At 39.6% G+C, this 11087-nt stretch overlaps 1 protein-coding gene across 1 annotated transcript; it reads right to left on the reverse strand.

Moving 5' to 3' along the window:
- Positions 1–4676: 4676 nt before the first annotated feature.
- LOC128736582 (fibrillin-1-like) lies at positions 4677–8711 on the reverse strand. Its single transcript, XM_053831069.1, has 2 exons — positions 8617–8711; positions 4677–8556 (listed from the first exon to the last, which is right to left on the reverse strand). The coding sequence occupies exons 1-2, from the start codon at positions 8709–8711 to the stop codon at positions 4677–4679; spliced, it is 3975 nt and encodes a 1324-aa protein (XP_053687044.1).
- Positions 8712–11087: the final 2376 nt, after the last annotated feature.

Here is an 11087-nt window from a genome sequence, read left to right on the forward strand (position 1 = left end):
ATTCGGTCATCAAAATAATAGATTTGTTATCTTCGATAAAGATTAGTTGAAACATGATGTGATAAGTGCTTTTTCATTCAATTACTTTTTGCGTTAAACAAAACGTTACGGGACACCATTTTGAAGCACCTATTTTATTTTACATAGAAATGCTTATCAAAAGTCAAGCACAGCGCGATTTCGATTGTACATATATGATTAAAGAAAATCCATAGTTTCAAAAAATTCTGATTTAAATTCTCTGGTATATGGAAATAAATGCAAAATTTTCGTTACGGGACACCATTATAAAAGTACCTGTTTTTAAAGGCCGCTTATCTGGAAAATGCTTTCATTTTTCAAAAAACTCTGTATGAACAAAATGTTACCCTAGTAATGAAACATGTTTTGACGATATACAGTTTTAAATTATTTTGGCTTAAAACTATTGACACCGAATTAATTGCAGCCTTGCCTAAATGATGAAAAAATCTATATTGTTAACCTCCCACTTGCAAGGTGCATTTTAGCATGAATTGTCAATAAACAATATGACAATTCAGGATTTTTGTAAGCTTTATAGTATGTTTGAACATACTACATACAAATATTTTTAATATTACTACTTTCAAAATTTGCTCTCATGGGATAGATGCGCTTGGAATGTGTCTATAGAGATTTAAAAGCCGCATTCGACCGTGTCGATCACGAAATATTGCTGAATCGGATGGAGAAGCTTGCAGTTTCTTCTGCATTCACAAGAAGATGGTAGAGGTCTAACCTTACCGGCCATAGTATATACGTCAAAATCGGTCCAGAAGAATCGGAATTGTTTTGCAATCTGCCAAGAGTTCCTCAAGGAAGCAATTTAGGACTTTTACTTTTTTACATTATTCATCAACGAGCAGCAGTGCTATAGCAATCTTCAGCAGTGCTAAGTAATCTCATATTCAATTTATGCAATACGCCTGAATTGACGCGAAATACTGTTGTTTCTAGTACTGATGTAGTGAACTCAGCATTGCCAACCTGAAACCAACGATTCGAGCGTTCGTGTTTTTGTTCATTCATTTTCGACAATTGTGAATGAAATCAAATGTGAATCATTCATTCATTCATTTTGAACTGCCGAAAAATGCAAACGAAATTACACGAAACCTAAACATTGCTCTAAAGTAAGTAATTAATTTTCTCCAGCCAGGTTTTGGTTGATTTTAAAAAGCCGGCAGTTTAAAAGACTAAACTTAGAGATCTAAAATATCAGTCAAGAGCAAGAAAATGGACTGACAGTTTAGTCGAGAAATCATTCAGCACTGCGATTCATGAATAAATTGTTTTGAGGGGTAGAAAACTGAGAAAGACAAACACTGTCAGCAGTTCAGTAGTCATGTCCATGGGCTGCCAGAAAAAAAATACTACCGGGAGTAAAACTGTATGCACTAAGGGCGTTTTATATTCCCCTCCATGCAGGGCTGTCAATTTTGTCGAGGACTGCTCTATAGTCTTACCAACTGGATGCTGCTTGTTTTATGCTGACAACGTTAAGATAGACCTATCTATAACAACCGTACTTGATTGCTTGAAACTACAACAAATGATCGAATCTGCAGTTTGAGCGCAGCACTGCAACGAGTTGACCACTTGCAGCATCTCCATCGATACTTTTAAAAGACGGCTCTCTCGAAGACGATAGTTATATGTGGTACTTTGTGTTTAAAATAATTGCATTTAAGTTTGTGTATTATTTTTATTTTTATTATTATTATAAAATTCTGGCACTTCTCAGCAAAACTGCTGGAAACTTTCACCTGCCCTCGCGCTTCTTTATGCTAAGATGGGTTAGGCTCTATGGTTCTCATTCACCTTGTTTTTGTTAACGTCTGCTCCAGTTGTGTTATTTTATGATATACTAAATGCTGCATGTATATTTAACATTTAATAACACTATATAGGCATAGATTCGTTGGGTAGTATACTAAACGAACTGAAAGTTTCAAAGCAACAGTAAAATCTATTGGATTCTATTATTACCGTCGTACGGGGTTACTTTTGATTCCGGGGGCTACTTTGGACATGCATAAACTATGCTTGTTTTGTAGCAACGTTTGATAATTTCAATCTTTTCAATATTGTTAATTAACCATCCCAGCTCTAGCTATTATACGTCATAATCTCTTTCGAAAAATTGTTCTCGAACAGCGGTCAAACAGCTGATTTATCCTCTGTTAAGCGAGTTCTGTTTCATTGCAAATAAATTAAACTGGAAACTAATGTTTTATTTTGAATTTTCAACAGTGAACTCTATGCATTCCTGCGTAAGCTATTCAGTGTAAATTGAATCAGGGTTGAAATTTTGTTAGAGTGGGTTTAACCCAGAGCGTCATTCACCACTTGGGGTTGAAAATTAAAAACCGTTATTTCTTCGGCTCTGATGGGGCGCTAGATCGGTTACATTGATGGCTTATTTTTCTTTATCTATCGAAACACTTTGGAGATAGGCAAAACAGGTTGAAAGCGTAAGCCAAAGTAGGGTATGTTGCTGCTTCGTCGTAATTGCCTATTCCCGTCCTATCCAACACAAATTATTAAAAATATCAGCATTTGTATGACACACAATGTAAAACTAGTTATTCCCTAATATTTTAGTTTGTTGTCTATCATACGTGATCAATCAAAGTGAGCTGAGATCTATTTAAATGCTTCTTTTTATAAAATAATTCCTAGCAGCTAAATTTCCAACGTTTTTTCGTGCGATGAAGAAGAAAATGTCGACTAATCGTTTCAATTTCCGTCATTCATAAAATGAAAATAACTCACGCAACGCATTATTGTAATTCTGCAACCGGAAAAACTTGCATAACCTACAGAAATTTTGCAGAATAACATTTGTCATGGTGTCCTACACAAATACATGCGCGCTAGCTTCGTAAACATTATTCTGATTTTTAGTTAGGACGTTGAAAAATTTTGATGGACGGATTTTAAAACGGTACGACGAGTTTAAGATATAAAGTCAGTTGCGTAATTTCAACCAAATGCTTTATTAATCGCTTTTTAGTGAATTCAAAGGGCACGGATCGGAAGGTAAGTGTGTTAGTCAAATCAGCAGCAGAGCTTTTGGAGTGTTCATTAAATCCACCTAAGAAATGACGAAAAAAAGAGTGACTTTCCTAACTACGACGGGAATTAGAAATAAACCCTACCAAAAAAAAAATTTTTTTCGGCGCAAAATAGAAAAAATGCAATTTGTGCGATAATAATTTCAAGGTTCTCTATTTTCAAACAAATGTTAACAAGATTTTGAAAGTTTAATTTACTATAATATAGTGAAATGAGTTAACTAATCATCAAATATCAATTCCCGTAGAAATAAAAAGTTTTTATCGGATGAAAATTTGATATGGCGCATGTTGAAAGTCTGATGCAAATAAACCTCTATTTTACTTGTCATTCTAAAAATGCCCTTAAAGGTAATATTGCATGGTGAAAATGTCCTATGAATGTATTTAGAATGTTGACGATACATATGAGTTAATTTAACGCAGTGAAAACGTATGGCTTAAAAAATCTTGCCATTTGAAGTTCAAATATACAGGGAAAATATCCAAACTAGCTCCGTTTGACGGTACCCCCGCGCGTGGCTCGCCTATGCCCAACTGAGAGCGAATCGGGGATACTTAACCTAATTTTTTATAATTTTGGTGAAAAAACACTTATTTGATGTGATAATCTACATTCGCCAAAACAGGCATATCCGGAATGTTCTACCAAAACGCCTGAATGTACCTCTAAAGGCCCCCATGCAGGTACGAACATGCTCGCCATAAATTATTCATTCCCAACCCAACATATGCTTAGGTGTATGGGGACCTTAACGCAACGTAAAGCTGGGTTATGTTGGGTTGGAAGTGAACAAAATGTTGGCGGGTCCTTCCGGTCCAGCACCGAGTCAGCAACTCTTTTTGCTAGCTTAGTTCGTGACACTCACATACCGCTGAGCTTGTTGGCCGAGCACGAATACAGCAACATTTTTGTGCGACATGTTCGTACGCGTATGGGGAGGCCTTAACTCTGTCAGATGCAACTAGTTTGTTACTAATGGTTATTATAAATGCAATCTAGATACACTAGCACTGACATAATTTGTTCGGGTCTTCGCTATATAACACTCACATTTATACATTAAACTGCCACTGGTGCGTTGGAATTTTCGCAAGAGCACTAACACCTATCTATCGTTATCTTATGTTTGTATGATAAAAAGTTATGACTATATATTGCTCCTTTTATGACTATTTAGACTACTGTGATAATCATTTAATGCAACGTACGGCATTTTGCACTGTAAATCTTACACTAAAGTGGCTTTTAGTTTGATCTTCTAATGAGTTTGACTTCTTTTTCCTTCTTCCCCTTCTTTTTCACTTCATATTCTTTGAGCGAAATCGTGTGCGAGATTCGACTGTGATAATCGTGTAAATCGGGGTAGTCTAAATAGGGGCAAATGTCGCAATAAATGCTCAAATATTTTTTTTCACGTTTTGTAGGAAATTATGTCAATATTCAATGTTATTTAAATTATATTTCAATCCAAACAATGTGGGGCTATCCGGTACGCCACAAATCGTAGTAATTGATTGCGTTTTCAAACACTGAATCTGAAATAGTGTAAAATATGAGAATTGATGGTAAACACATTACCAGTATTTCCAAATATCGCTCTCTTCTTCGAATATCTTCTTCCTGGTTAACATCTTCCTGTACGCTGTGAGTGCAGTTACGAGAATCGCTGCTAGAATTAGTGCTGCCGGCACCATCCATTCGGGCTTCAATTGACGCCATATTCTAGAATAATTCCATGCCAGATTCGCGCAGCACCCATCATCGCAGCTTTCGCAAATTGGCTGACAGCCGGTAGCTTCATTGTTCCACTCGTAGCCCTCCAGGCAGCTGCAAGCGTCTGGAGCCTCACAAATCCCATTGCTACAGTTCGCACAAACTGGACTACAGTAGTATGGACTATTTAGAGTCCCAAATCCTTCAGCACAAAGACACAAACCGTCTTCGCAAGTTCCGTTCGTACTCTCACAATACATTTCGCAGATCGAAAAACAGCTTCCTCCGATCGTTTCATTATTCTGTTCGTATCCTTCATCACACTGACAATAGTTGGGTGAAATACAGCTTCCATTGCCACACGGTTGATCACACTGAGGCATGCATGTGTCGTTATCCGTTCGTAGATAACCATCCAAGCAAGCAAATATTCCAGGTTTCACGCACCAACCGTTTTCAGGCAAATCGATACAAACCGGTTCACATCTTTCTACCTGTTCAGTATCGATTAATTCATATCCTTCCAGGCATTGGCAGCCGTTGGGTGAAACGCAGTCGCCAAAGGTACAATTTACCACAGACGGATTGCAGAACGGTTCACAAACGGTTGAATTAAGCGGAACAAACCCTGCATAACAGGCACATGTATTCGGTGCGGTGCAGTCTCCGTTAGTGCAAGGTTCCTCACAAACCGGTTCGCATTCATTCAGAGTGTTTTCACTGAATCCCGGAAGGCATGCGCAAACATTTGGTGCTAAACAAATACCGTTAGGACAGGATGAGACGCAGATGGGCCCGCAAACTTGAACAGCACCATCGTCTGGGGTTATTAGCTGGTATCCTTCAAGACAGCTGCATTCGTTGATTGCTATGCAATCACCGAAGGTGCAGTTCACAACTGCCGGGTCACAAATCGGTAGACAGCTTTCAGGTTCTTCCAGATTAGGCTGGTAACCTTCCCAGCAGGCACAATCGTTAGGTCCAATGCAGGTTGAGTTCTGGCAAGATGGTTCACAAATCGGATCACAGATATTTGATGCTAGCGGGGAAGGTTTAAACCCGGGTTGACACTTACAGTCGTTGTTCTGGACACATTCAGCATTGACGCACTCCGGAGAGCAGCGCGGAGTACAACCGAGAAGATTGCTGTCGAGAAGTTGCTCCAGGTAGAAGTCTGCTACACACTGCAGTACATTCGGAGCGATACAATGTCCGTGGGTTGTGTTGATGTACGTTGGATCGCATATCGGCTCACAATTAGTGGCGGGATCCTGAAGGGATGGTTGGTAACCGTTCCAACATCGACACTCGTTTGGGGCTACGCAGGATGCATTTTGACAGGGTGGTTCGCATACCGGAACGCAAGTGTTTGGTTTGTTTGGACTACTAGTGAAGCCTATCTCGCAAACGCACTCGTTAGGAGCTGAACAAAAGCCGTTCGAACATCCGGGATCGCATTGGGGAACGCAGCGGTTGCCGCTGAAAGTGTAACCTGGGTCGCATTTGCATCGGTTTGGTTCGATGCAGGTTCCAAAGTCGCAGTTAGCTACTTTCGGATCACAAAGGGGTTCGCAGAGTGAGGCATTACTAGAGGAGTTCTCAAATCCAGGGTGACATTTACATCGATTTGGAGTGATACAATCGCCATTTACGCAGGAAGGGATGCATATTGGTACGCAGATGTGTGTATCGGAGCTTGGTTTGTAACCACTTTTGCAGGAGCATCTGTTCGGTTCAACACAAATTCCGTTGACGCACTCGTGAGTGCAACTTGGAACACACCGATTATTATGAAACACGAATCCGGGATTACATTTACAATGGTTTGGTCCAATGCAAGTACCTTTATTACAGTTTAGGACCTTCTTATCGCAAATGGGATTACATTTGAAGGATGATGAAGAAGATTCCTGAAATCCGGGAAAACACTGACAGACACCTGGGCTGGTACATATCCCATTGGTGCACGGAGGATTGCACGACGGAACACACTGGTTCCCTGCAGAGGGATCTTTTCTATAACCGGTATTACAAGCACATTGTTCAGGAGCTACACAATTTCCATTGAGACATTTCTGAGTACAAATAGGAGCGCATTCATCCGTGTCCAATCTATATCCTTTGTGGCAAATACACATATTAGGGGCTACACAATTGCCGTTGGAACAGTTTACGTAATTCGGATCACAAACGGGTTCGCAGAGTGAGGCGTTACCAGAGGACTGCTCAAATCCGGGGTGACACTTGCATATATTTGGTGCGATGCAATCTCCATTTACGCAGGAAGGGATGCACGATGGTATGCAGATATGCGCGTCAGTGCTAAGCACAGAGGGATCTTTTTTATACCCGGAATTACAAGAACATTGTTCAGGAGTTATACAAACTCCGTTAATGCAGTTTTTGGAACAAATTGGAGCACATCGGTTTGTGTCCAATCTGTACCCCTTGTTACAAATGCACTTGTTAGGAGCTACACAAATGCCCTTAGAACAGTTAACGTAATTCGGATTACAAACGGGTACACAGAGCGAGGTGTTATTAAACGATTTTACAAATCCACGGTGACATTTACATCTGTTTGGAGCGATGCAATTTGCATTTATGCAGGAAAGGTTGCACGACGGTACACAGATGTGCGCTTCAGAGTTTGATGTGTAGCCACTTTTGCAGGAACATTTGTTTGGTTCTACACAAATTCCGTTGACACACTCGGGAGAGCACCGTGGAATGCATCGATTTTCATGAAACACGAATCCGGGATTACATTTACAACGATTTGGTCCAATGCAACTTCCGTTGTCGCAGTTTACGATCTTCTTATCACAAATAGGATCACATATGTAAGATGGCGTTAAAGATTTTTGAAATCCGGGAAAACATTGGCAAACACCTGGACTGACGCACATTCCATTGGTGCACGAAGGATAACACGACGGAGCACATTCATTCCCAGATAGAGAATCTTTCTTGTAGCCAGTATTACAAACACACTGTTCAGGAGCTACACAAACTCCATTTAGACAGTTTTGGGAACAAATTGGAGTACATCCGTTTGTATCCAATCTGTACCCTTTGTGACAAATGCACTTGTTAGGTGCTACACAGTTACCGTTGGAACAGTTCACATAGTTCGAATCACAAACTGGAAGGCAGTCGTACGGGTCCAGTTTAGATTGTTGATATCCTGGAAAGCATTGACACCGATTTTTCCCTAGACAGTACCCGTTTCTACACGACCGTTCACAGACTGTAGTACACACTGTACCGTTCTCAATGCCGAACTTCAACAGCAACGGGTTGAAAAAATAACCATCGGGACAAACACACTCACGAAGCCTGTTGCAGGTACCTCCGACGCAGATATTCTCACACTTCGGAACACAAACTCCGTTGGCATCTTTTTCAAACCCATCGTTGCAAATGCACTGATTTGGTGCGACGCATGCTCCATCACTGCAGTCAGAACATTCAGGAGTACATTCGTTGTTAATTTTGACGAATCCTGGGTTGCAAGTACATATATTTGGAGCGGTGCAACGACCATTGGGGCAACCGTCTTTACACAACGAAATGCATTCTCCATTTTGCTCGACGTATCCCTCGCAGCAACCCATTTCAGAAGTTGTGTTATAAGCCAATTCACATGATGTTGTCGAGTACGAGAAAGTCACATTTCGGTGAGAGGCACAGGTTTTCTGTTCTGTTTTTGAGGTCTCTGAAGTCCGAATGTACGGTGTTCTACGTATAGTGTTAAATATTTCAACTAAAAGAATAGAGGTTTTGAGTAGTTTTACTTACCGCACGTTTTTGCTGCACCGTTGGCTCAGAATACAAGGCAGAAACGTAAGCAAAATGTAGAGTTGAAATTTAAATGTCAAACTTATGTGAGCCATATTTGCATGACCGAATTCTCCTATGTTGAACCGGGAAATGATTGAGTAATGCGTGTGCACTTAAAATAATAGTTGAGTATTGCTAAATTTGTAGTGACACGTCATGCAGGAGGTTTTTATCCTGTATTGCGAAGGCATGATAAGCGCGCTAAGCCGTACGTATGCGCGACAATTGTTGATCCCGAGACTGTGTCGTTTGTGCCGCTGCCTTGTGAGTGGCGCCTTCTACAGAAAATAGCGAATTCATAGTGATTAAATATAATCGCCGTAAAATTTCTGACTACTTGTGCTGCCTGCCCGTCATATGCATGATGTGGTCCAGCAAATGGTTGTTTTCAAGTGGTAAAAGATATGACCGAGGAGTTTTTCACCAATGACCGCTAACGTCCAGCGATATTGGTACGTAAGACGAGGACAGAAAATTCTATTCTGGACAGATTACTGTACCGTTGGTGCTATTTTGAACATTATGAAGACATTTATAGAACAGTAATAAGATAAAGCGTTATTTTTACAAGTACTTTCATGATAAGGTACACACTAATGGGAGCGAGTATAGGGATGACGTAATATTATTTGAATCATAGTTCTTAAAAGTGAAGAGCACTCGGAGACATGGTTAGCGATCAATGAAATCAATTATTGAGTTGATTTTTTGGAAGTTCCAATCTATTATGTACACAAATAAAACAAATTTACAATCTCTAAAACCACAATCAAAATTGATTTAGCGCGCTAATTCACGTCACATTGACTAAGAGTGTAGTGTTGTGTGCTTATAACAAAAAGAATCACGTTGACTTAGTCAGCAAGATTTTATTTCTAGTGGATATTGTTTCCTTTTAATAATCATTATTTCAACTAAACAGTACAGCTGTATACTTCCCTAAAAATGACATCAAATTGGTCTAGGTTAAAGCGTCGTACGTGAAAAATCTTCGATCTGTTGCGACAAGGAGATTTTGTCACTTTTTCTGGCGTACTTCCCAAGCACAGACAACAAATTGGTCTAGGTTCAATTGTCGTAAAAGGTCTCCCGCTTGTTGGGACGGTGAGACTTTGTCAATAACCACATAATTGCTACATCTATTTTGAATCGATCGGTATCCAAACTTTCAAAATCCATTCGTAATTGGTGGTAACGGTAACTAGAATCTAGAATTGCAACTAGAATCTATATAATCGAATAACAGCCTGCGGTAAGACCAAGTCTGGAAAGTGAGGAAATGTCTGATACGAAGAATGATTAATTGGATTGGAACTTAAAAATTTCGCTATAGACCAAATATATATGGGGTGATAGCAAGTAGAGTTCGCACCCACGCTCTTTTGGTTGGTACCCGAATGTTTTACTAACTGAACTACTGCCACCCGTTATATTTGGTAGTGTCTAATACCTAACTTTGTTTCGAGTTGTCTTTCAAAACATGTTAAAATATCAAAACATAAATAATCGGCGGATTTTCCGATCTTTCGATGGTTTTATTCTCTAGCCTTTGCACTCCCTTCCTTTTTTGATAAACTCTGCTTTATCGATGATGAACCGAACACTCACTGGACCGATTTTGTGCATTAACTAGCTGAAACGGCAAACTTTGTATTGCTACAAATTGAAATGTGCTGTAAATAAATCGTAAATGTCGGATCAGCTTTGTCACGATCTTTTGAAGTATTTGAGAAGTTCACCCTTGGATGATTCATTTTGCCAGTTACGTAACTATGAAATCTTGGCTAGTTTAATATACAAATTTACCATGTTTCCTCATAATAAAGTAAAAAACAACTCCCACTATTACAAGGTCAGATAAAATAAAGCTAATAGTGTTTAAAAATTCGCCATGATTATACAACATTTCACAAAAATGCTCCCCCGCAGTGATTGGCGCTTCCGACGACGGGTCACCGGCAACACTCAGGGCCTGCGACCGTCTCACCCTGAATCACCGGGTAGTTTATGGTGGTCTTGTTATTGACTATTGTTTTATGGAAGAATCTTAAATTTCTCGAGAAGGTAGGGGTCTTAAACCATCATAGAAAAAAAACCTGCCTTAAAAAACCCTTACACGCCAAATTTGGTTCCATTTGCTCGATTAATTTTCGAGTTTTGAGAAAATTTGGTTTTCACATGTATGGGAAACTCTGAAGGGGGGAGGTGTCTTAGGTCACTAAAGAAAAATTTTCAGCCTCCAGAAACCACCACATGCCAAATTTGGTCCCATTTACTTAATTAGTTCTGGAGTTATGGGGAAATTTGCATTTCATTTGTATGGAAGCCCCCCTTCTTAAAGAAGGAAGGGGTTCTAATTCACCATAGAAAAAATCCTGCCTCTAAAAACTTACACATGTTAAATCTGGTCCCATTTGCTTGGTTAGTTC

This window comes from Sabethes cyaneus, chromosome 2 (genome assembly GCF_943734655.1).
Source record: "Sabethes cyaneus chromosome 2, idSabCyanKW18_F2, whole genome shotgun sequence".
Lineage (NCBI taxonomy): Eukaryota > Metazoa > Arthropoda > Insecta > Diptera > Culicidae > Sabethes > Sabethes cyaneus.